At 41.7% G+C, this 25893-nt stretch overlaps 1 protein-coding gene across 3 annotated transcripts; it reads left to right on the forward strand.

Moving 5' to 3' along the window:
- On the forward strand, positions 1-23381 carry slc29a1a (solute carrier family 29 member 1a). 3 transcript variants are annotated; one of them, XM_076285460.1, is made up of 13 exons: positions 1-107; positions 14493-14577; positions 14689-14770; positions 15238-15413; positions 16121-16260; positions 17014-17148; positions 17572-17669; positions 18035-18116; positions 18562-18647; positions 18977-19085; positions 19242-19327; positions 21170-21369; positions 21704-23381. In XM_076285460.1, the coding sequence occupies exons 2-13, from the start codon at positions 14549-14551 to the stop codon at positions 21813-21815; spliced, it is 1335 nt and encodes a 444-aa protein (XP_076141575.1). In that variant the 5' UTR covers positions 1-107; positions 14493-14548; the 3' UTR covers positions 21816-23381. The 3 variants fall into 3 exon arrangements, with proteins under 3 accessions (XP_076141575.1, XP_076141573.1, XP_076141574.1); XM_076285458.1 differs by lacking the exon at positions 1-107 and adding an exon at positions 2659-2775; XM_076285459.1 differs by lacking the exon at positions 1-107 and adding an exon at positions 13487-13572.
- The last annotated feature ends 2512 nt before the right edge of the window (positions 23382-25893 follow it).

The raw sequence follows: 25893 nt of genomic DNA on the forward strand, positions 1-25893 counted from the left end.
CCTCTCCGTAATGTTTTCAAGATGCTGCTGCGTTGCGTTAAAGGATTTAACAATCTGTGGAGTACGGCACGTCTTCAGTTGCGGACTGAAACCCCTCAGATTTCCTGGTGAGCCACCTTTTGAAGTCATCGAGTTTGTATATAGAATTAAAACTGACACATGTATGTGATAATCGCAGCTGCCTATAGGCAAAAAGTGGCAAAAGGTGTATTGTTTGTGTTATCATAGGGATTGGCTCAAAGCTCTCGCAATGGGGATGTGTTGCATTTGGCTTTTTAAGGTTGCTGGCCCTTGTGAAGCATTTAGGCACCCTACCAGTCTCTCCTACTGAGATTATGACCACTCACAAACTCGCTGTTTACACAAGTGTAGACTTGAAAGGAAAAGGGCTGATGGAGTTTGTCAGCCCCTCTGTACTGTCAAAATATCCATATCGGTTCACTTTATGACAACTTCACAGTTCAGATTTGAGTGGGCGTTGTAGTGTAGGCCTACTTCACCCAATGAAAATGTGTATCAGATAACTTTGTGACTTATTGCATGTTACAGAATTAAGAACAGCATCTCATCTGCAAATGAATCTGCATACTTTGTGACAGTGAGAGTTCAGATGTCAAGGGTTTTTATTAGGGCTGTAACGATTTACGATTCGAAACCGAAATCGCGACATTCATATCCACGATACTGTGTCGCGGTGTGAAAAGGCAGAATCGCGACACACCCTTTCTAGTGTTTCACGCAGTGCTTTGCAGCTTATGCGGCCGCAAAAGCAACCCACAACTCCCGCTTTACTTATCGGTAGCCTACGTTGTCCAAAAACAAATAAATAAATAAATAATAATTTCATACTCCTTGCTTTCATTGTAGACTATGTGTGCAACTTTACCAAACAGTATAGAAGTAAACCCCCTCTCCTTGCCCCGCTCTCTCTCGCGCTCCCTCCCTCTCACTCTCCCTCCCTCTCCTGCTCAATGAACACGCGCGACTTAAATAAAACATTCACAATCGTGAAAGCAAGGACGCATAGACGACTAGCTAAATTACTATTAAATCCGCTTAGCATCATTAGCATGCTGCACATATTTGTTTAAAACTCTTGCATTGAAGTTGACTGATCATCTCAATACCAACGTTTCCCAAAAGGGCCTGTCCCAAGGAGAACAAGTATTAGCCTACCTTGAAACTTAAACACACATGGGGAAACTGAACAGTCCAATCAGTAGACTATGATAGGCTAAGCTATATGCTACTTTGTTTACAATATTTCCAGGCTTCAACCAGACAGCTGAATTAAACAGGTAGAGTTGTAATAAAAAATAGTAGGCCTAGGCTATAGGCTAATCTGCATAAAGTGTGCTGTCATAAATATCAGTCCTTCAGAAAAATATTTTTATATCAGGATATAAAATAATAGATATATTATATTGTAATCCTCTGTTTCTGTGTTCTAAGGGAGGCTATTAAAATATTATTTAATAAAATGTCTAGCCCCCCCCCCCCCCCAAAAAAAAAAAAAAAAAATCGAGATTCATATCGAACCGTGGGTCAAAAATCGTGATATAAACCGAATCGTGAGGTTGGTGTATCGTTACAGCCCTAGTTTTTATGGGAGGACCACTCCCTTCATAATAGTTCTCCAGTGGAAAGTTTCACCTGCAAACAAAACTCTGCTTAACAGGAAAAGCTTATGTGCTTTATATTCTCATATATACAGAAAACTGGAATGGTATTAAGGTTTATGATATAATTAAGAGCACCAACAGTTGGGAAACAATAATGTAAAAGGGCTATTTTAAAATGCAATAGAATGATATTGCCCAAATAGGCTATCATGGCATCACTGCCCATTATATTAGTTATATTAACAAAGTTTACCAATGGGACATGGTAGTACACTCTTGCATATTTTTGGAATGGACTACTGGTCCACTTCAAAATCTGGGAAGTGAGATGATCAGAATAACTGCAGATCACATTACAGGAAGCATTGCCCTATATGTGTTCCTCAAGTTCCATATAAAACGATGTCATCCAGAAATGATTGAGCACTTGTTTAAACATACATATAAACATATGCCAAATATGAGATTATTATACAATACATTAAATTTAATTCCAGCAGAAGTTGACACTATTGGGACTTGTAGAGTGAACAACAAGTTGTTGGATTCTGCTGAAATTATTTCACCCTTTTGACCACTGTAATGCTTACATGTCTGTTGTCCATTTTATAAAAGACCATAATGTGCTATCACACTGGCCTACACCTCAGGGGCAGGTGTGCTTGGGTCATAAAGGGACAAAGGGGACTCTCTTAAGATCCTCGTGGTCTGGCCAGAATGATTTAGTGCTATATCAGCCTAGAAAAAGTCAATTTAAAGGCAGAATCACACAAAATCCTACACAAAAATAATGTGGTTCCATAGCATTATAGGCTATAACAGGCCTAACAATATAGACAGTGCAATATACACATAATGTAGGTACTCTATTTTTTTATTTATCTTTTTAATCGTGAAACCAAAACTTATTTGGTTAATCATCTCAAAATTAGCCCACATAATATAGCCTACTAACTGAACCTTTCATATCTCGAATCTTCACAAATGTAGTAGCTTGGCGGCGATCACGCTTGTGATGTGGGACGTCCCCCATGATGATGCGCTCGCTGCTTTTGTTGCATGGAAACTGAACATGTGCGTGGCGCGTTTATTCAGCGCGATTTTGCCTTCAGAAACCAAAGACTTTCTCGCAGGTGGATGAACCCCCACATAGGTAAGACTACTTTGTCGTTTTATTCATCTAAACTAAAATATATGTACTGCTAGTTTTAAATTCAGATGATTGCGATTAACGTAATCACACCCACTGTATTTATTCAACCCAGCGCATTCATCTTACCAACACAAACTGGGAACAAATAAGTATTGCCTACTTGTACTAGGCTACGTTACTTTATCCTTATTAAAGTCAGTCTCGGACATATAGACCTAGGTTTTGGGCAGGTTAGCTAGGTTCTGTTCTCAAAAAATAAATTTACCGCCTTTCCGCTAAAGGAAGTATTTACGCGCGAATATATTTTTACACATACTTATCGTTAACACGTTGCTTCTATTTGGTATGTTTTGGTTGAAATCGATGGTAGTCTATATATATATATATATATATATATATATATATATATATATATTAGCGTTGTTGACACAAAGCCTCAAGTTTATGCTGTTTGAGTTGACCAACATGTTGGAGTAGCGTTGAGGCATGGAGTAGAGGACGGGAGATTGATTGTTGGATATTTTAACTTTAGTGTAAAAAGCTGCTACTGCGTTACCCGTTAATTTTGGTGTAGCTGCTACTTATCAGAGCGGTCGATAAGTTAAGTTGGCACCACACCGGAACAATATCTCTAAGCTGTCCCTAGGGTAGGCTAACGATAACTCACATAGTTGTCAAAGTTTCTCCATTCAACGCGATTAAACCACCAGAACGTTAATATTGACTTGGTACCTATCTTAACGTTAAATGCCATATGTGACGAAACGTTAAAGTGTAGCTTCACAGTAGTTATTCGTAGAATACACAATATACTCAGTTTGCGGTTAAGTAAACGCGTGTGCCTATAGCTAACTCGGCTAATTGGGCGCACGATTCATTGTCATGCTTTGACGCGAAACCGGCACGTAAGGTCAATTTGCGTGTACACTGTCTCCTCCTACCACTTCTTCCTCCTTTTTTTTGGCGTTTGGGTGCATTACCTCCGCCGTGTCATAATTTGTGGTTAATTTGTATCATAGGTTAATTTGTATCATAGGCCGAAACTTTAACGCAAGACACTGGACATGTTGCTTTGTCGAAATCCTAAAATGTAGCTTCACATATTTTGCGATTGCCTTTTAACTGATAATGTAACTTTCTCACACGGATGCTCGTGCTTACTCACATGGGCTCTATTTATGTACTCGGTGACATTTGAGGGCACCAGAATGCCGCCTTTGTCCTGGTGAGAAATTCAAGAGAACAGCTGGGGTGATGTGCAGGCTGTTTGCCCTCACTGGATGCACTCCATTCACTTTTCAGACGCTTATCAGATGAACGTTTGTTAACTAGAAAATTCAATTCCAGGGAATTACCATTGCATGTAAATGCAAAAAAGCTGCTGTGTATAACATTAAATTACTTACAGTATGATTATTCAGATTACATAGTCGTGTCCAGTATTCTTGAAAACCACTTACTTGATTAGATGCTAGCTTAGAGTATATGACAGTCAGTAAAAATAAATTGTTAATTCAATATTGATCAACATTCTTTGTTTTAATACAGCAGAATGATACTCAGAATACACTAATGTAAGCTTGAAGTAAAAAAAAATCACAGTTGTGTGTGTGTGTGTGTATACATATACAGAACTTGATAATGCCAATCATATTATCCTAAGTCAGATCTATTTATCAGTGGTAATTCTGAAATGGCAGCAAGAGCTAGAAGTCTCAGTTAATTGTAATAAATAGGTCCCTTTTGATGGTGATATAGACTGAAGAAAAAGATTCAGCCCTTCAGATGATCAGTTTTAGACAGAACTTAGGTTAGAATCTTAATTTTCACACAGCACAGCTCAGGTCTAAAAACAGGTCTAACAGCATAGCTAAGTTTCACAGATGTCACAGCACATGATTCAAATGTATGCATGCTTCATATAGTTGTCGGCATAGTCCTCCTGCAACAATATAATACTCAGAATGTCTCAGTGTAGATCTCAGATCTATGTCTATAGTTCAAAGGTATGTGCAGATATGTTGAGATATGGTCACATGTTTTTTAGGAATTAATGTTCGTGTTAATGTCAGCGATGTATGGTTGGCAGGATGTGCACACAGACAGGCACACACATAATGTAATACACGGTCATCACCACACTGGTCTGGTCTGGTCCCTAAAAGACAAAAGCAAACAAATTAGAGTTATACCAAAAACATGGAATGTGTACAATTGTTCAATACAACTTAGATATTTAAGTGAGGTTGTTGCACCATGAATCTGTAATGGTAGTTAAATATACTAGCCTATAGTATTTCACTGCAAACAAAGCAACATTTTGTGTTTTATTAATTTCTGTTTAAGGATAGTTGACAGCCAAACAGTTTAAAGTAAACAGCTTAGAACACTTTGTAGGCAAAGGGTGTGTTGTTGCTGTTGATAATCATAAACTGAGTCTTAAGGGCCAATCTCAATTCTCTATTTAACCCCTTCCCCTTAGTTTTGCGCGTGCACGTGAGACGAAGTGCTATCTCAATTCTCATTTCGATCGAGGGGTAGGGATTAGGGCAAGGGGTATATACCCCTTAAAACCAAGCCAGATCGGGAGCTTACTTGAAACCGAGGGGTAAGAGAAATACCCAACATAGACTGCTCACACCGGAAAAACAAGTACACCGAGAGATTCATTGACATGAAATGTTGGCATTAATAAGGATTATAAAATTAAAATGGTAATTGTTTTATGTTGCATTCAATCTTGTGACCATATATTGAAGGTCCTGTTCTTCATGAGGAAGTTTTCAAAAATCGCTGTTTTGTGAATGTTAACAGCACATCATTATTTGCGCGAATGCATTTTACATATTTCCAGGTGTGATATAGCCTACCCCACGAATTGGCAGCATCCCATGTCAGAAATGTAAAGTCCAACAGCAGCTAAATTCGCTGAACTTTTTTACTGCTCGTCTGACATGAATGCTGCATAGGCCTACTGCTGCCGACTCCTCGCATAGGCTATTACAGGCAGCGATTGCTTCTGATGTCAAGTAACGACCATTTGGATATTATTGTAAAATATCAAAGGAGTTGTGGGATGTTTACATAGCAAACTGAATGTTTATTTTGTCCCCCATCCCTGTTTCATTCACCCGGACCAGGAGGTAGGCCTAGACTACGAACGAACATAGGCTTCTGCTTTTGAAATAATTCCTGAACTGTTTTATTCCGAGCTGAAAATGCAATGATGGCCTATTTCACAGAAGACAGGTTGCTAGTGACAAAATATTAGCTTGTGTGGTACGATCTCTGTAAATTACGTTAATTCAAGTGTTTCAATCATCCCTTATGGTTGGCTATTGGTATCTCATTTCCAAGGGGAATATTCTTCACCCCTATGTCTTGCCACTCGGTTTCGAGGGACAAGGGCTAGGGCTAAGATGAAGGGATAGGGGAAGGGTAAGGGGTAAAACAGAGAATTGAGATTGGCCCTTAAGGATGGACCATTCTGATATTAAGCATCTTGATAACCAACTACACTATATCTTACACCTTGCTAGGTCTGTTATCCACATTTTTTCTACAGATTATGATGTAGGCCTACTTTAGGATGTAGCCTACAACAACTGGGAAGCTTTAATTTATAGGCCAGAATAATGCAGAAATGAGTAGCCTAGGCCAAGTAAACATACTCTGTAGCTATGTTGACAGCACAAATGTTATACCTCAACTTCTGTAGTGTGTTTTAACAATACTTTTGGTACTCTGTCAGAAAATAATGACTTTCTGCAGGCGTAATGGAACCAACTTAGTATCTCGTAAATTACCCCGCTAATAATGCCCTGAATGGTACGAAACTTCTACAGTAGTACAACTATGTTCTTTACTCATAAAACGAGGTACCAGTTTGCAACAATAATAAGCAATACATGCAGTAAAGCATTATTTTGGAGATCAGTAGTTACTCCCAAAGTTACAGGGGTAAGCCAGCTTTGTTGTGTACCCCTTCGGTAACTTAAGGAGTAACCGCTAATCTCAAAACGACACATCACTGTGGAAACGACAGATGCTTGGTACAGTGTTCTTTTACCACTTCCACTTCAGTGGTAACTTTCTAAGTCACCTGGGTTACCAGCAACCTCATTTTGTAGTACAGGCCTATGGTGACGCTGCTAAACTAACTGCTTTCGCTGGCATGATGGGTTGGTTACTGCTCCGATTTCATGGGTTGCCGTGCTTGCCCATGCTGTGGCCACCGATCCCCAGCTAACTATTCCTGGAGTTCTCTGCATTGTTTTTAAACTGTGATCCCAGTCTAAGGAGTCTAAGGAAGTGGTGTCGGTGCGGAATCATTTGAAAGGCAATAGCAACATGGGCAACGTGCCATAGGCAGACTGAGCTACTGAGCAGAGTTGGTCCTTTGATTGATGGCTGAGCTGATCCGCAGTACTTGTGTGCCGTGGGAGCTGTGATGGCTCACACAGATTTGGCATTCGAAGAAACTGAGCCCAGAGACGATAAATCAGCTGCATGCCTTGACTGTGTGGAAAAGCCATTTCAGCAGCATCCACCCCTGCGATTGGGGGACAGGTGGGGTAGTCTCGATAGCAGTGTCTGTCGGTTAAAATAAGTAATACTTAGTAAAATTTCCTTTGAAGTATTAATTGTCACAACAGCACTGTCCTGTGTGTTCATGTTAACACACACATACAAAGTAATAATAAGTTACCAAAAAAACCCCCACTAAAACAAAAACATAAGTCGCCTCAGCCATGTCAGAAAAAGGGGTGGGGGGGTGGGGGGTTACATAGTTTGTTGGCTGTTGGTTAGAAACCTTCTTTGTCGCTCAGGGGAATCTCGATCACCTCCAATGCAGGACATCCAGCTATACCACACTACTGATTGAGCTAGTGGCCTGTTTTTTAACTATCAAGGATATGTTTTAACAGTTGTAAAAAAGTAGAGTAAGAGAGATGACCATGAAGTCTGTGACTGGTTTCAGAAGCTCTTCAATTAGTACTTCCAAATTAGAAACAATGAAGTATAACAGGGAGAATGTAATACTCTCAGGGGGCAAGGCCAACCTTTTTGATGTTGGACTCTGTGGCCTCTATAGGGAAAGGATTAGCCTACTGTCTGGGAATGTGCCAGTGCTTAATCACTACGTTCATTTGGCTTTGGCACTGCTAAGGTCAGATATACTTTTCTAGAAATAAAAAAAATCCCAGGCAGTTACTGGTAACACCCTGGACAAAAAACAAAGGCACTCCATCTTTAGGTAAATATGCTCTAAATATATTAACACACATTTACCTAAAGACGGAGTGCCTTAGTTTTTTGTCCTGGGTGTGACGAGCTACTGCCGGGATTTCTTTGTATTTGTATTTTGTACCCGCCTTATTAAAGAGCACCTGTTGTTGGATGAACCATTGGAGCCCAGTGGCGCTTCTTTCCCCCATTGCATACTTTTCTACTAGTTAATGTATGGTCTACATTTTTGTGTTTGTGGTTACTTATCAGAAGCATCAGGGGCCTGTACTACGAAGGGAGCTTAACCTACCCAGATGTAACCCAGGGTTACTTTGTTAAACCGGGGTTGACAAAACCTGGTTATCTTAAGTGGTGTTAATCGGTATTACGATGCTGATTATGAAGTTGATTTGTTGAGCCGGGGTTAACATAATTGGAGTTTGTGCGCGTTCACATAAAAGGGGCGGGTTGCAGCGCAAGTCACCACTTTCAGTGATGACGCGATCACCTTATTTTACGGATGAGGAATGCACAATTATTATGACAAGTTACGAGGAATTAAAACCCACTCTACGACAAAAATCAAATACGTCGGCAGTGAACAAAGCAAGGCAAGGCTGTTGGCAACGTATTGCAGATCGGGTAGCCTAAATGCCTAAAAGTAAAGTTTTATTTCCACATGTTCTTCAAATATGTGTTACAGAGGATTAATAGCTTGCGGAATGTATGAAATGAGTTGAAATAATTAAATTTCCTATTTTGAGTTCATAGAAATGCCTACAGATGCAACACAATTTAGAAGTGGGCATATAGATTACAGTAATAGGATAATTGAATGTTTAAGTAGCCCCCATTGACTGATCTAGTGTATGCCTAATCCTGTGAACATTTCAGATGCAACACCATTGCCAAACGCACATGACAGCAGGTGAAAATGAAACACAAACACATTATTCAGGATAATGGTTTATATAGTCATAGCTTGCATTAATATTTCTTAATTATGAAAACATGTAGGCCTAGTATGCTTATATCCTTCACTTGGCCTCTGTTTTACAGCTAACAAGAAAAAGGTGTCTTTGAACTAGAGTGTTTTACAGTAGCATAGGAGTTGGCCATCGCAAATAATAGTGGAAGGCCGATTATGGAAGGGGTTGAGGGAGGCATTCGGTCGGATTCTGGTGCTGTGGAAATGTGTAGCCTTTATGTGCAGGGTACAGTAATATGGCATTCAATTCAACAAGTTTGTTAAAATGGTGATTTTTTTTATTTATTAGGCCTACTGTAGGCTATGTCCGATTTTTTATTTTAGGCTATTCTTGCTCAGATGTTCAACATACTGTAGGCTAGGCCTATGTCTGATTTATTTTCGGACATACAGTATCAGATGTTCAGCATCACCGATTAGATGGAATACATGAATGTCCACGTAAGGGCATTGCTATGACGGGTGACATTAGAGACTTATGAGATGCCTAGATCATCTGACAAAGATAACGAATTCCTTCGGCTGACAATCTATATCTTTATAGAGAATATCGTCCGGGTGTGTGTGTGTGTGTGTGTGTATATATATATATATATATATATATATATATATATATATATATATATATATATATATATATATATATATATATATATATATATATATATATATATATAGTGGTCTCTAAAACCCCTCGCCCTGCGAAGAGAGCCCCTCACGATTTGCGCTCCAATGTCGTATGGATCATCCAGGTATGCCGACATTGTCTCGAATTGTTAGTGGAGGGGTGGTACTTATAAAGGGTGTGGTTAACGGAAACCTTGGGTTAAAACATAACCTGCTCGGAGCAGGTTTGAGATGCAGCGTAAATTGCCATGGCAGCATACCGGTTAAAACATATCCACCTTTCGTAGTACAGGTTAATCGGGAAGTCACGCCACACGTGATCAAGTTACTCTCGAAGTTACCCAGATAAGCCAGTAACCCCGCTTCGTAGTACAGGCCCCTGGTAGCCAACTGTCATCAACAAAGATTAGATTGTTTTTTTTTTATTGTGTGGCACCATCTTAAAAGCCCATAGAGGAAATGTCAGATCTCATGCATGTCATGTTTTGGCCTGCAACCTGAATAGTGGAAATGTTAGCCCTTCGCTGGCAGTACAACTGGGGCACGTTTCCCAAAACCATAGTTGCTAACTTTTGTTGGTTGCAATGCAATTTCCCATTGCCAACCAACTAAGTTGCTAACAGGTTAGCAATTATGGTTTTGGGAAACGCACCCCTGGTTGGGAGATGGAGATCTAACCTACTGCTGCGAGAGAGGCAGTCTGCTGGCACCACGAGGCTGCAGCTTCAATGGACCGAACGCCAGCAATCAGGGACCCAGTGCCTCCAATCAGACTCTACTCCGACCATGTGATGTAGGGGTATCTGTGTAAATTCCATTGGTTGTAACAAAGTTTAGGGTAATTGCGTTGTGCAGGTTTTGAATACACATGGCCCTGGAAGGGCCCTGGTGGAAGTTGGCATTGGTGTTGGTGTGGGGGTGACTGACCTGGCAGCTGAACTGTGTGGTTGAGAGGAGAGTGGAGGTGTAGGGGAGGAGGCCTAAGAAACAAAATGAGGAAATCTTGTAAAAGAGCCCATTTGTCATAATATTCTCATGGTATTTACTGTCACGCTGCCCGTACCATCATATCCTGTAGAAATTACTTGAAATTACTAATTTCCAGTCAAAGCTCAACATAATAGGATTATGTAATAGAGGCCATGGATGCCCAATGTAGCTGAGGGAGCACATTTCCGTATGGATAGAATGTCAAAGTAACTGTAGGCTGTTTGTTGTGATGTTGTATTTGTTAATGTGTCTAATGAATCATTTATTGTGTCGATAAATGCATAGATTTGTTTTTATTTGAAACGTGTGTATCCGTCTGAGCTGAATTTCTTCATCTGTGGCAGTGACTCATCAGTTCTGGAGTTTAAAGACACTGTAACTCATCTTGAGTGTGGCTGTGGATGCTTCTCAAACAAATGTCTGTTTGGTTAAGTGTAAAAAGTTAGTGGGCCGTGTTTCTTTGCCGGGCATAAATCAGGTTCATTGTCCAAGCCTGAAGCAGTTGAAGCAGTTCATCAGTTCTCCTACCTTGCCTTCAGGGATTGTTCTTTTGTGAGGGGAGTGGCGCTAGATGATCTGAAGCGGAAATGGATGAACAAGTGGTACTATTTGCAAGGCCTGAACAGAGAATCCCACAGTATGGAATTGATTCTAGGACATGTTTAGAATGGTTGGTTTCTGTTTTTGTGACCTTTTGACTGAAGATTACTAGAAAATGTTGGCCTGTTTATTCAAATCTGAGCCGTGGTAGTTTAGATGTTTCAGATATCTCAAGTCTCTACCATTCAAGGACCCGCTGAACCATAGTATGTTGAACCTAGGGCTGTAACGATTTACGATTCGAAACCGAAATCGCGACATTCATATCCACGATACTGTGTCGCGGTGTGAAAAGGCAGAATCGCGACACACCCTTCTAGTGTTTCACGCAGTGCTTTGCAGCTTATGCGGCCGCAAAAGCAACCCACAACTCCTGCTTTACTTATCGGTAGCCTACGTTGTCCAAAAACAAATAAATAAATAAATAATAATTTCATACCTCTCCTTGCTTTCATTGTAGACTATGTGTGCAACTTTACCAAACAGTATAGAAGTAAACCCCCTCTCCTTGCCCCGCTCTCACTCGCGCTCCCTCCCTCTCACTCTCCCTCCCTCTCCTGCTCAATGAACACGCGCGACTTAAATAAAACATTCACAATCGTGAAAGCAAGGATCAGACGACTAGCTAAATTACTATTAAATCCGCTTAGCATCATTAGCATGCTGCACATATTTGTTTAAAACTCATGCATTGAAGTTGACTGATCGATCATCTCAATACCAACGTTTCCCAAAAGGGCCTGTCCCAAGGAGAACAAGTATTACCTTGAAACTTAAACACACATGGGGAAACTGAACAGTCCAATCAGTAGACTATGATAGGCTAAGCTATATGCTACTTTGTTTACAATATTTCCAGGCTTCAACCAGACAGCTGAATTAAAGAGGTAGAGTTGTAATAAAAAATAGTAGGCCTAGGCTATAGGCTAATCTGCATAAAGTGTGCTGTCATAAATATCAGTCATTCAGAAAAATATTTTTATATCAGGATATAAAATAATAGATATATTATATTGTAATCCTCTGGTGTTCTAAGGGAGGCTATTAAAATGTTATTTAATAAAATGTCTAGCCCCCCCCCCCCCCCCCCCACCAATTTTTTTTTTTTTAAAAATCGAGATTCGTATCGAACCGTGGGTCAAAAATCGTGATACAAACCGAATCGTGAGGTTGGTGTATCGTTACAGCCCTAGTTGAACCTCTGGAGAATTTACATTAACCCCTAATCTCATAATGGAAATCTAATCAAAGACTGTTAAGTCATTTATCTGTCTACCACAGAGATGTCACTGTATGTCTGCATGAGGGGTAAGGTGAATGATCTACCATGTTCGGACCATGTCAATAGTTTCTCTAGAATGGGACAGGATCTGTTTCATTATGAGAACATTAAAAATCATTCAATTTGTGGTTTAGTTCTCAGCAGTCTGTGAATGTGCCTCGGTAGGCGCGCACACGCGTATCGCCTGTGGTGGAAAAGAGTCTAATGGAGCTCCTGGGCAGCTGGGCATTTCCATAGTGAATAAAAGGCCCAGAATAGAGATGATGTCTGGGACTGGGGGCCTGTCAAGATGGCTATTGTTTGCATGCCTGGAGCTCAGCCTGGTCCTTCACTGTATACAGCGTGGCTGAGTTATTTGTCTTTATAGGGTTGTAGAGGATGCTTTGTTTGATGCAGGCTGGAGCTGTTTGTTTTGTTCGTTTGTCTTGCTTGACAGGCTTTTTTTTCTCTCTCTCTCTCTCTCTCTCTCTTTTTCTTTCTTTCTGTTCTCGCTGTTTTTTTTTGTCTTGCTTGGCGGGCTTTTTTTCCCCTCTCTTTCGCTCTCTTTCTCTCTCTCTCTCTCTCTCTCTCCTTCTCTCTCTGTCACTTCCAAAAACATCTCCAGAGCATCCATTTCCTGGGGATCACCGTGAGTTCAGTGCACAAATGTGAGGGAGAAACTGAACGTTTATGTTATTTTGTAAGAGTGTGTGTGTACACGCTTATGTTTTGTGCGCTGGCACTGAAGAAGAGTTTTGACCGCACACAAGTGGCCAGCCATCTATCTGACTTGACTTTAACCAAGGGAAGACGGGAGAGGGAGACTCAGGCCCGCTGCATCTGTTATCGCTCTCAGGATGCCTCCAGGAGGGGCGTTCCTTCAGTGGACGTACTGGAACAGCTAGAGGTGGGAGGTGGGACCACTCTGAGGGTCGCGCAGGCTACTAGACCACCTCGTAACTATAAAATTGACTTGGCTAAGCCCCTATGCTTTAGTAGTCTCCTCTGACTGGAGAGGCTGCCCAGGGATATCTGGAGTCAGTGCACGCAAGGGAGTTTCCATCTCTCTCTCTCCACTGCCTTTGGAACATCAATCACAGGAGTAAGTTCCAGATATCTGTAGTCTTGAGGAGTGTTTTATTTTTTTTTATTTGAAAAGTCACCTTGGGTTATGTGGTTCTCCGGCTGTGGGATTGAGATGGTAGTGCACGCTATCTATCTGGGGTGCGTAAGTACAGAGCTTTGACGCAGCTGCAGCTTAAACCCTGTTCCTCAGTCTGGAGGATTTTGAATAAATGTGATTCATCTGGCAGGCAGAGCTTAGTTTGGAGCCTGCAGCCTGCATCCTATAGAAGCCTGAATCTTCTAGAAGCCTCTGCAGTGAGTACACTCACAGTGAGAAGCCCGTGGAGTGCTTCAATTAATTTCTGCCTCGGCGTGTTTGTATTCTTTAGCACAAGTAGTCCCTGCCCGAATCAATAACCCAAGACAATGTGTATTTGTTTTTTGGCCGATTTGTTGTACTTGGTGTTTGCCAGCGAGGGAGGGAATTTAGACATAAATTAAAATGTTATTAGTTTTGAGCGGGTGTGTATGGGGTCGGTGTGGGTGTGTATTGTGGGGGGGGGGGGTTGGGGCGTTCTGCTCCGGAGTCCAGAGCAACTGACCCAACACTGCACAAGCAAGAGCGGGAACTGAGGTGGAGTTGTGTGGAATACTATTACTATTACTATACTATAACACTTGGAATACTATTACTATTACTATACTATAACACTTGGAATACTATTACTCACAGTTCTATGAGGACGACAACTGGGAATCGACACTGGGATGTCTCATCTTTTAAAGCTGAAGTTGTCATTTTTATATTCATTTTTACTAACCCAAATTGGTTTCTTGCATCATGTGGACTTTTGTGAAAGAGGATATAAATGAAACAGTGAAAGTGAGGAAACGGTGAAAGCGTGTGTGTGTTTGGTCAGAAAGTGCATGTGACTTATTTATGTGTTTTTGTTTTAGATTTGATTCCAATCAGTGAATAGCCCAAGGAGCAACCACATCCAGAAAAAACGAAAATGACTGCCTTCACCACTCCAAGAGACAAGTAAGTATATCACATCACTACAAATATTCACGTAAGTGGGTATTGTCTGCATAAACTGTGAGTGTGTGATTGATTGTATTGTGTGTAATTTGCGGTCATAACTCTTACCAGGTATCATGCTGTCTGGATCATCTTTTTCATCCTGGGACTTGGAACTCTATTGCCATGGAACTTCTTTATGACTGCAACCATGGTATTGTTAACAGATATTCCCCTTACCTGTACAGATGTCAACCTTGAAATCAGTAGCAGCTGCTAGGGCGATGGTACCCAGGGTGTTCTTTTTCAGCAATGTGACAGAAATATTGGGCAGCTTTTGTTTTATCTGGGTATCTTAAATTGTCAGTGGGTAGTTTCCCGCACATATCTAGTCAGAACACTAAAAAAAGAGTCATATGGTTGCCCGGAAACATTGCTCAAAAAGTTGTCTCCTATCATCATCCTTGAGTACCTGAGGCACAACACGCCATGATGGGTTTTGTCTCTTCCTCTTGCTGTACAGATGTGCACTGATCAGTCTTTGCGTTTGTTATGTTATTTTTACAACCGATCGATCTTTGCAGTATTTTTACAACTGAACAATCTTTGTGTTATTTTTAGAACTGATGATTAATCTCTGTGTCATTTTTATAACTGATCAATCTTTGCTCTTCTCTGAAGTATTTTGTGGAGCGGCTGAAGGATTCACCAGTTGCAGTCGGTAATGGTACGCTGAATGTCACTGTGGAAGGAGACGGCCGCAATGTCTTACAAGCGAAGTTCAGCAATGTGATGACGCTCTGTGCCATGGTGCCTCTTCTCATCTTCACCTGCCTCAACTCCTTTATCCACCAGAGGTACGCAAGAGCTCACCTGTTCTCCGACTTGCTCATTCACATTAACATCAGTATTAATTAAAAGAATTTCTGTTTAATGCTTCAAAAAAGGAATTTTAATTTGGCCATATCTGATATGCATTTTACAGTCACCATTGCTTCATCACTTTGTTGTATTCTGCATTAATACCAAAAATCCACTGTCAGTAGTCTTATCTGACTTTTTTTTTTTTTTAAGTGCCTATCTACTTTTCTGCCTATCTCAACTTTGTCCCACTTCCAACTCTCACCCCACTGACCCCTGCACCTCATGCCTGCTTTGGTCTCGCCTCACTATGACTCCCTCTGTTCTCCTCCTCCTGCTGCTGCTGCCCTGAATGCGTGCCTGACCCTAAACGTACTCCTCTAAACCCTGCACACCCATCTGCACCTCCTCCTTAGCTCCTCAGGGGTCTGTCGTGTCCCTGGGGTGAGGGCTCTGTGAGTCCAGGTGGGTTTGCGTGAGACTGGAGTCCACATATGGAGCCATATGATCCCACCCCCCACCCCACCCCGTTTGAGGCTCGCGTTTCTTGGGGCCGTGTTTGTTTTAATTATGTGTGGGTACGGGGAAGGATTGCCAGGGATCTCTGATCGCTCCACTCCCCTGTATAAACAGTTCCCCAGGAATGTTCTACTCACAACTCTCTCTCTTCGTCCTCCTCCTCCTTGTCCTCCTTTTTGGTCAGGATCCCTCAGAAGCTGCGTATCTCCGGCTGCCTCTCGGTCATCCTGGTGGTGTTCCTGATGACCGCCATCCTGGTCAAAGTGGATGTGACCCCGGTGCCGTTCTTCACGCTCACCATGATCAAGATCGTCTGTATAAACTGTGAGTGTCTGTCCGGAGGCATGTTGTAGCTGTAGCTTTACTGTGTTGTATCCCTGCCATATGCCCTGTATGCTGGCCAGATGGCTCACACAGGCCCTAGCACCTAGCCCAAGCCCCTCAGTTTTAATCAGGCCAGGCCAGTGTCATTGCAGGCCAGGGGACCTCCTGTGGTTCTGCCATGCTCCAGTGTTCAGGCTGGCCTGGTTGTTACACACACACACACACACACAGCCTGCAGTCCCTGGTTGTGGTTATGTCCAGCTCAGTGATGGGTTGTGGTCGGGTACCGAAATTAGCTCCAGCCAAATGCTGGTAAAATGTTACATTTGCTGGTCACAAAATAATCATTTACTATTGAGTGGCTGGTGAATTTGACCATTTGTCTGTTAGTGACTAGTACATACTCCCATTTTGGAGAATTATTTTCCAACCCTGGTTGTAGTAGTGTTCAGATAAGTGCCTGTTGGTGGTTGTGCCTGGTTGTGCTCAGCTCTTGAGAGGAAGAGAGGAGTCCTAGATAAATTTATTGCGATCATAGATAAGCTTGGTTGTTGATGATGTTCAGGTTCCCTGGGCAGAGACTCAAACTAAGGAGCAAAGCCTTGAAAGGGAGTGAGATGAAAAACTGGGAAATGAACTTTCACCTTCCTTTGCTCATGCTCTGCTATTCCATGCTGCGTTCTCACACTTCACATCTTAAGTCCCTTGTGCGGTCATGTTCTCAGTCTTGTGTCCATGTACTCCCTTCCATAGCCTTTGGCGCCGTTCTGCAGGGCAGTCTCTTTGGCCTGGCGGGAATGCTTCCTGCCTCGTACACCACGCCCATCATGAGTGGCCAAGGCCTCGCTGGGACCTTCGCCGCGTTCTCCATGATCTGTGCCCTGGCCTGTAAGTGCCTCCCATTACACGTAATAAGACACCATATTAGTACACAAAGGTTGTTATTAAACCACAAAGTAATTCATTAATTACTATTTATTTCTTCTCTAAAGTTCATTGAGGGTAGTCCTCATTTTAAGGGATGCTGAAGCCTAATTAGCCATGTGTGTATACCTTGTCCTAACAACCTGTTTTTTTTTTTTAGCTTTTTACTGTATTTGTCAATTAATTGACTCTCTTTGTCAACACTACCATAGTACTGCATCCTTACGTGGTAGTTCAATTACTACACAAAGCCAGACAAACAGGAAACACTTTCCATCAGAGTTGGATAAAAATCAAGATTTAGAAGTGGCTGTAGACACCCTTCTAAACCCCTTGGCAGTGAAGGACCCTGCAGGGTTGTGACCTGTATCCCCTCTCTGTTTCCAGCTGGGTCTGCCCTCAACGACAGTTCCTTTGGATATTTCATCACCGCCTGCGTTGTCATTCTGTTGGCAATCTTCTCCTACCTCGCCCTGCCCAAAATGGTATGAAATGTTCGGTTTGTGAGTCATTTGACCAGCGCTGGTTTAGACTGTAATGCAGGATGAGGACGATGAGTCAGAAATTCACAAAGAGGGATCTAGGATGTCGAGTGGGTTTATTTGTCCTGAAGGAATATTGTCCTCTGCATTTAACTCATCTGGGGTCTGTGTACACACATACTTAAGCAATGTTTAACTAAACAATGGAGAGTCATACTTTTCATTCCGTTTCATATTTCATTTTATATGTGCCATCATTGACCGCATGCCAGTACTGTGTGGTTATGGGTGGGGTATTAACTTGAAAGATGTTGACTTATTAAAAAGAATTTTCCTGGAACAACTCTTTCCTGTTGTGTCCACTGCAGGAGTTTTTCCAGTACTATGCCGAGAGCAGTGGGCCACGGCCTACTAGTGACGAAGAGAACAAGATGGATCTGCTGAAGAAAGGTATAAGTCGGCCATGAATTCTCTATAGATTCTTTCAGCACTAGTAAACATCTAAATAATTTCTTGTGTGGTTTATCCCATGAGCCAAAAAGAATGTCTTTAATTAAATAGCTTGGGGAACCAGCCCCCACACCCCCACACCACTGGGAAGTATGGCCTTCTCATTCCTCCACAAACTTACCCCTGCTCCCCACACCCAAACCAGGGTTAGCTGAGCTGTTTACAGTACAGTTCCTGCCTGCCCTGTGGTTTCTGAGTGGAGAGCCAGTGTTCCCATAGTCTAGACTGTAATGATGCTGCTTCTCCTCCTCTACCACCAACAAGAACACAACACTCTCAGTGTTCCTCTCATCCAGACTGGGCGTCAGGGCCACCATGTTTAGGCTTGTGCTGCAGACGTTTATCTCCATGTTGAGTCTCGTTCGTCTCCCCCTCCCCTCCCCAGATGGCCCTGCAGAGAAAAGGCCTGTGGTCAGTCTGACCGATGAAGAAAGCAAGCCAGCTGTGTCTGTGTTCGCCATCTTTAAGCAGGTACAACATTCACCATGGAAGACTTGTTTGTATTTATTTTTTTCCCTCATCCGTACACTAAGATGATTGTCTGCGAGAGCTGAAGCAGCGCATGCACACAGTGAATAGTGTGGTGTTCACCTTGAGGGCTAGAGTGTGTTAAAGTGTATTAAGTCTGATCAAGTCGAGGCAGGTCATGACTTTCCTATTTGGGTCAAATACCAGGGATTCAGGAGTCTAGTAATATCAGCATCATGCCAGTTAACAGATAATATTCTGCCATTATATCATATGTTAAAGGCCTCCTTTAGATTCATGTCTATGTGTTTGTTGTTGTCTCTAACCTGTAGATCTGGGTCATGGCTTTATCTGTGTGCTGCATCTTTGCGGTCACCATCGGTACATTCCCTGCTGTAACTGTGGACGTGAAAACCACAGTAGCTGAGCCTGGTGCTTGGGGTAAGGAGAGTGCGTGTGCGCGTGCATGCGCGTGTGTGTGCGTGTGTGTGCTCGTGTCTTGGTCTTTGTGTCTCAGAAGCACTTTCTCTTTGCTGATTGTCATCATTTCAGCCTCAGTTGTTCTAAGGTGATTGTTTGTTTTTCTTTCTTCGTCAGAAACTTATTTCATCCCCGTGTCCTGTTTCCTCCTCTTCAATGTGATGGACTGGGCCGGACGCAGCCTGACCGCTGTGTGTATGTGGGTGAGTAGTGTGTGTGTGTACATTTTTGAGAGGCACAAAGTAAAGGCTTCTTAGAAATCCCCCCATAGAGCAAGTTTGTTTTGTTTTGGTGTTTTTTTTTTTTTTTTTTTCGTTTTTTTTTCTTGGTGGAATCCCACGTAACATCTGTTCTCTGAACCTCATTCCACGAGCTTGCTGGGTGGATTAAAAGCCATTTCCTCTGCTCTGCCTTGGGGTCAATTGGTTCAGACAGAGTAATGACGCCCAAGAGGAACCCTGCAAATGTTAACAACATGATTTTTTTCCATGCTCTCATCTCTCCTTCTAGAACAGATCTTTTTATTAAAAGGAAAAAGAAAAGATTCTGGAACATTCAGTTGGTGGTATCTCGGCGTGTGGTTGTTTTAAATGGACTTGATCCTGCTGATATGAACACAAGCATTTATCAGACGTTAACTTTACATTAGCTAAAACCCAATGGTTACATGTTGTGCTTGATAAATGTGGCATATAAATAAACACTTACTGATTTACTAAATGTACCAGTTTATTCTCTATTAAAACTTGTATATATAAGTAGAAGGGTAAAGCCCAATTCACAACAAAGATTCGCGACGAGATGAGCTGCAACATTCTATAAACCAGCAACTTGCTGCAACGTTCTAAAACCTTGCAACTGCGACTAGACATGGTGAATGCTTTTCGACGGCTTTCAACAGCTGGCAACGACGTGCAACATTTAATTCACACTGCTGCAACTCCTTTCTGCAACGGTTTCATCTCGTTGCGAATCTTTGGTGTGAATTGGGCTTAAGGCATTGCATGGGTAGAGAGCATGTTTCCTCCAAAACTGGAGGAAATCTGAGGCAGAACTGTGGTTGGCCTCCTGCTGCTCGCCCTGTGACTGGATCAGCACACAGTCCTTAGCCTCTGCCCCTGAAGGAGCTTAATGGCCACTCTCACAGACACATGTGCACGTAGCTCCACCGCACAGCTGAATTCCGCCGCTTAATTGGCCCAAACAGTTTTATCCATTTACGCTCACCCCGAGTGCATCTCTCAAGGCTGCCTTTTTGCTGAATTAATTACGGACCACGAATATATTTTGGTTTTCAATCTACAGTTATTTTGTGTTCATTATTGGGGAGGACAAAAAAAAAGAAAGAAAGAGAACTTGGAGTCAAATGAGTGCACACAAGGCGTTCCAGGAATGAGTTTCTACGAGAACCCCTCCCCCTCTTGTAACCTCTGCACTGCTCTGCTACCAGCTGAGTGAAGATCATGTGTTCCCTGAACCTCAGGCATGCATACTTGTCAATGAAGAGTTTGTTTCTCCTGCCCCTCTCCAAACATGGTTGTATCTGTCTCATGGGTGACCCACCCCAACCCCCTGCACTTTGAGTGGAATCTAATTAGAAGAATTGGTTTAGGGGCCTTGAGGTGGGGTCTGCTCTGAAAGTTGCATGAGATGCCAAAGAATGTGGAGTTCTTGGGAGTCTCAGACTGGGAGCTGTATAGTTTGATTGTGATATCTCCGTTGAAAGGCCGAGCTAATTGCATTTGGCAGAGTTGAATAGGTCAGACGGGTTTTATTCCCAAAACCTCAATGATGAGAAAGTCATCGGAGAAAGTCCGCAATTCTTTCCCCTCGTAGTCCAATTGTTCCAGAGACATTTTAGCTGAATGGTGCCATAAGCAAGTGTCCTTTACTGTTGAGGAGTCCTCAACATTCTCAAGTCCATCAGTAACACAGACACAATTCAGTTGTTTGTCAAGGTCAGGCATGCTTGCGTTAAGCATGATTGTAGAAGATGGTGATTATAAACAATTGTGTCCTTCTGTTGTCTTCTCTTGCCCTTCTAGCCTGGGAAAGACAGCATTCTGTTGCCCATTCTGGTGTGTGCACGCGTCATCTTCGTGCCACTCTTCATCCTGTGTAACGTGCAGCCCAGACACTACCTGCCTGTGGTGTTCAGTAACGACGCCTGGTACATCATCTTCATGATCATCTTCGCCTTCAGTAATGGCTACCTGGCCAGTCTCTGCATGTGCTTCGGTCCAAAGTGAGTACAAATACATGCATACATACATACGTACATACATGCATGCATGGTGTTTGGGTATCAGAAGTTAATGCAGGTTTTAGGTGCTAATGCGGCCACACCGCAAAGCATTACACTGTCCCTACTGACCTTTTGAAATTTTATGTAATGCCACACTTTAACACTTGTATCAGTCCAAAATATATTTAACATTTTAATTGGACGCAAGACAGATGTCAGTTTATTTATTTTCCCAAAATGGTTAGTAGCTGCCACATGATTGTTTCCATTCCGTCAGATGTCCTTGCGTTTTGCGTAGCGGCAGTCTCAGGCCTTATTTTGTCTCCCTTCTCAGGAAAGTGGCTCAGCAGGAGGCCGAGACAGCTGGGGCCATCATGGCCTTCTTCCTCTCCCTGGGCCTGGCGCTGGGAGCTGCACTGTCCTTCGGCTTCCGGGCGATGATCTGAGAGACTGACAACTCAGCGGGGCACCTGTTCTCTTGAGCCTCCCCCCCCCCTGCTGAGGACTCGGACTTTTGAGTTGTGAGGGGTCAGGGTGGGGGGGGGGCTTGTATTTTCATTTTTTTTTACCAGCCTGTCTCGCTTCACTCAGAGCCAGAAGTGCGTGCGTCTGGTTGAGGTCACAGAGCCCAGGAGAATGCCACCTGCGCTACTTCCTTCCCTTCCTGTATTAATACCGCTTCTCTGTCCTGGTAGGAGGGACTGCTACATTAACTGTGCCAGCAGCGGTCAGTCAAGTCTGTGTTGCTGCCGCTTCTTTGCAAACCTGGTCCTACGGAAAACTGGAAGAAAAAAAAAACAAACCATGTGTGTCAAATGTGAAGAACAATGAACCCCCTTTTTATTACAGTTTAGGTGCCTAATTATGAAGTGTAGACTAGTCCTGTAAGTGATGTAGAATTAGTTTATAAAATGTTGAACAAGATAGTTTCGGGTTGTTTAAAAATACAGTGAATAGTTTCAGGTTGTTAAAAATACAGTGAATAAGGCTCTGTAGCATGAACTGTTAGATCAGCTTGTAAATGCATTGCACTGACGCTTGTGCCAATTGTCATTTGACTCAGTGCAACAAAAATGATGCAGCTATTAGTATCTGAAGTACTCACATTTGAAATGTCTTTAAAAGACATGTCTGCCTGACTTTATTAAGCCAATTAAGTTACTTAGGTCAACTTTGTTTTACAAAGGCTTCAGGTTTATAATTCAGTATTGCATGTATATGTACTGTATGAAATGCCTGTTCCTTCAAACATTTTTAAAAACTTAAGATGAAGGAAAATCAATTTTTAGCCTTACTAGATGTTTAGATTTTTGTTTTAAATGGACCTTGTGGTAATACAAGTTTTGGTTGACCAGTGTTTCAACGCTTCCTTTTTTAAAAACAATCTTTTGTATTCTGTATATAATGAGCCTGTGTTGTATTTATCATCTGTGTGCATTCTAACTGCTCTCAATTTTTTAAAAAGCACAATGTGCAGTCAGGTTTGGTGTCTTGTCTGTTCAGAGTGACGACTCGGGTAAAATGAGGTAATGGGGAGTCTCTGCTCTGTCGCCGTTGTATGTAAACTTGTCAACTGCCAAATTGTAATTTGTGATGGGGAAAAAAATACAATATGTTTATATAAAATGCTTACATATTTTCTTCTGTGGTATAATCAGATTCGACAGATGAAGCAATTCTGTTTTCTATGTTTTGCCAATTCTGTGTTTACTTATACTTTACTGTCAGCTGTCAAACTAAGAGCTCAAAGACCAAATACAAGCCTGTAAGTTTAAACATTACTCTGTTAAATTACACATGCACACATTAGCACAGGGTGTGTTAACCCCCCTAACTTGATGCAATGACCAGTAGTACAGTCACACCAGCCTAGAAAACAAGGCTTGCCTCTTATGCAATAAAACCCTTGTGCAGGAGATTTTACACACTGGCTACATTTTGACTGTGGTATGATATTGTGTGTGTGTGGTTTAACAATAATGAAGTCTATTCAATAAAAGGCCTTTCAGAGACCTACAGTGAGTATTTAACCCCCTTAAAAGTTGAAATAAGATTCTCACAAAAATATTCATACATTCAGTTTTATTTAGTATATCATTTATATTGCAGAATATATGTAACAATAGTCTTGGTATTTTATATTCAGAAATGGTACAGAGGTGTCATTTATTTTACCATAATTGATCATTATTAGGTAATGCCTGTGAATAATTAAAGAAAAAAAATCGCTCTGTCCAAGGGTCATTCCCCTACAGAGCCCCTAAGGGGACATGAGCAAAATAAAATCTAAAGTTTAGTTTCATGTGCTCGCACGCAAAAGTTTCATGTGAAAAGGTTTTGCATGTGAAACTTTCATGTGCGCACATGCAAGTTTCGCGTGAGCACATGAAACTAAACTTTAGATTTTTTTTGCTCATGTCCCCTTAGGGGCTCCATATTCCCCAGGTTGTAAAACAGAATTAATTAAGACTAAAGAGACATCCTGATTCAAAATATTGTTGGTAAAATACCAGAATATTTCACTGAAAATACAGGAAGATATTTCAAGTGATTTTCTATGTCCAACTGAGCAGCACTGGACCTATACGAAGAAAGTGGAAGTTGACTTCACACCACTCGCTTCAAAGAAAAGGTTGACCCCTTCCCAAACCATGTGTCTGTAGTCAGAGGAGTTGTCTAAGAGGACTGGATTGGAGGGTGGCAAAAGAAGCCATTGTTTGAAAAGATCCACAGTAAAAAGCCTATATGGCTGTTGCTGAAGACATTTTTTTTTTTGGGGGGGGGGGACTTTTATGGCCACATGACAGATTGAAATATGGCCAATCCTCAAAGCGCTGCCTATGACGTAAATATAACACTGCAAAAGAAATATCCCAATTGTGAAATAAGGCAGTGTTAACATTCTGTGGGGATATTTCTCAAATGTGGTAAACTTTTTAGAAATTAATGGAAATGGATTCTACATATCAAAAGAAAACCTCTTGTAGTTAGTTGCACGACTGACTTAAGAGTTGTAAGGCAGTTAAGCAGTGCACTGTAAATTTCCCTTGTGGGACAATAAGGTTTATCTTATCTTACTATACAAATTCTACATAGAGGAATTTGCGACTGTATACACTGTCCCCAGGCTGATTGGAAGCAGATTCGAGTTCAAATCAGATCAATTTCCTCAATGCCACAGAAAAACTTCACTAATTAGTACATTTAATATGTGGGTACATATCACCAACATGGGTCACATGTTCACAAACAATGACCAGTGTAGGCTACTTGCAGGCAGAGAATCAGTGTTTTTTCCCAGCATTTCAGGTTGTCAAGCCAACAGATAGATAGATAGATAGATAGATAGATAGATAGATACTTTATTGATCCCCAGGGGAAATTCAAGGTCTCAGCAGCATACAGACAACACAAACACATTCTTTAACAGCAGAAAGAGTAATTAAAGTATATAATATAAAAACACAACTAAGCAATAAGGACAGTAGAAGATAAATAATATGCTAAATATACTAAAATAAAAATATACTAACTAACACTTAATCTACATCAATTCTAAAAACAGTATCCACATAGTCGTGATTAATCAATCAGAGGCGCTTGCAATGACTGAGGCAGGGACAGCCTGTGATTCTCTGTGCATAGTAAGGTATGGTAAGGTGCTCTGTGTGAATGAGTGTCATGGTGGTAGTGCAATGGTGATAGTGGTCATGGTGATAGTGCAAATGAGTAAGTCCAACAGTGCAACAATGCAGAAATAAAGTAAAGTCTATATATCTATATATTTAACTATTTAAAGAAAATGTATAAGTGTGGCCACAGTTCGGCTGTGGCATGGGGGGGGTGGGGGGGGGGGGGGTATGCATGTGCTAATATAGCATTAAGTTTGTGTGTAAGATTTAGGCCGATATTTGATCTTGTTTACTGTCTTCCACGCCTCTTATATTATAAGGTTTTTAAAGCATGGCTTATCATTAAATCTGGGTGGTGCTGAACTTACACCTGTAGGTAGGCCTGTAGGCCATTGCCCAAAAGATTATCCTTGAGCAGGGACAAAATTATTGGATGGCACGAAAAATAAACATTCACATAATAATGATCATTGGCATTAAGTAACATAAAACTGAAATCCATGATAGAAGTTCAAAAAGCGATGGGATTTAACCATTGACTCTAGCCTATGATTTAACTTGGTGTTGCACGTTGAAGTTGTCTCCTCCACCCACTAGAGAGCGCTGCATCGATCTTGCTATGTGGTAAGTCAGGGACTCTTGTTAAACAACGTTGGTGGTTTCCCATGGTCACCGAAGAAGCGTCCTAACGTGACAAACCCCTAGTAAGCGGATCGAGGAATGGAAATGCGATAGAGTAGGCTAAACTAGTGTACACTAACCTCGAAAATCGTTAATTCTGACGAAAATAACTTTATCTCAGTCTGATCATGTTATACACAAGGAATTGTTTATAAATCAGCTGGTCTGAGTTAGTGTCTAAACTATTGTCAGAGATAGCCTCTCAGCTTAA

Source organism: Alosa pseudoharengus, unplaced genomic scaffold (assembly GCF_046254945.1).
Source record: "Alosa pseudoharengus isolate Yale_2024_CS ecotype anadromous, Long Island Sound unplaced genomic scaffold, YU_APseudo_1.1 YU_APseudo_1.1_scf_15, whole genome shotgun sequence".
Classification (NCBI taxonomy): Eukaryota; Metazoa; Chordata; class Actinopteri; order Clupeiformes; family Clupeidae; genus Alosa; species Alosa pseudoharengus.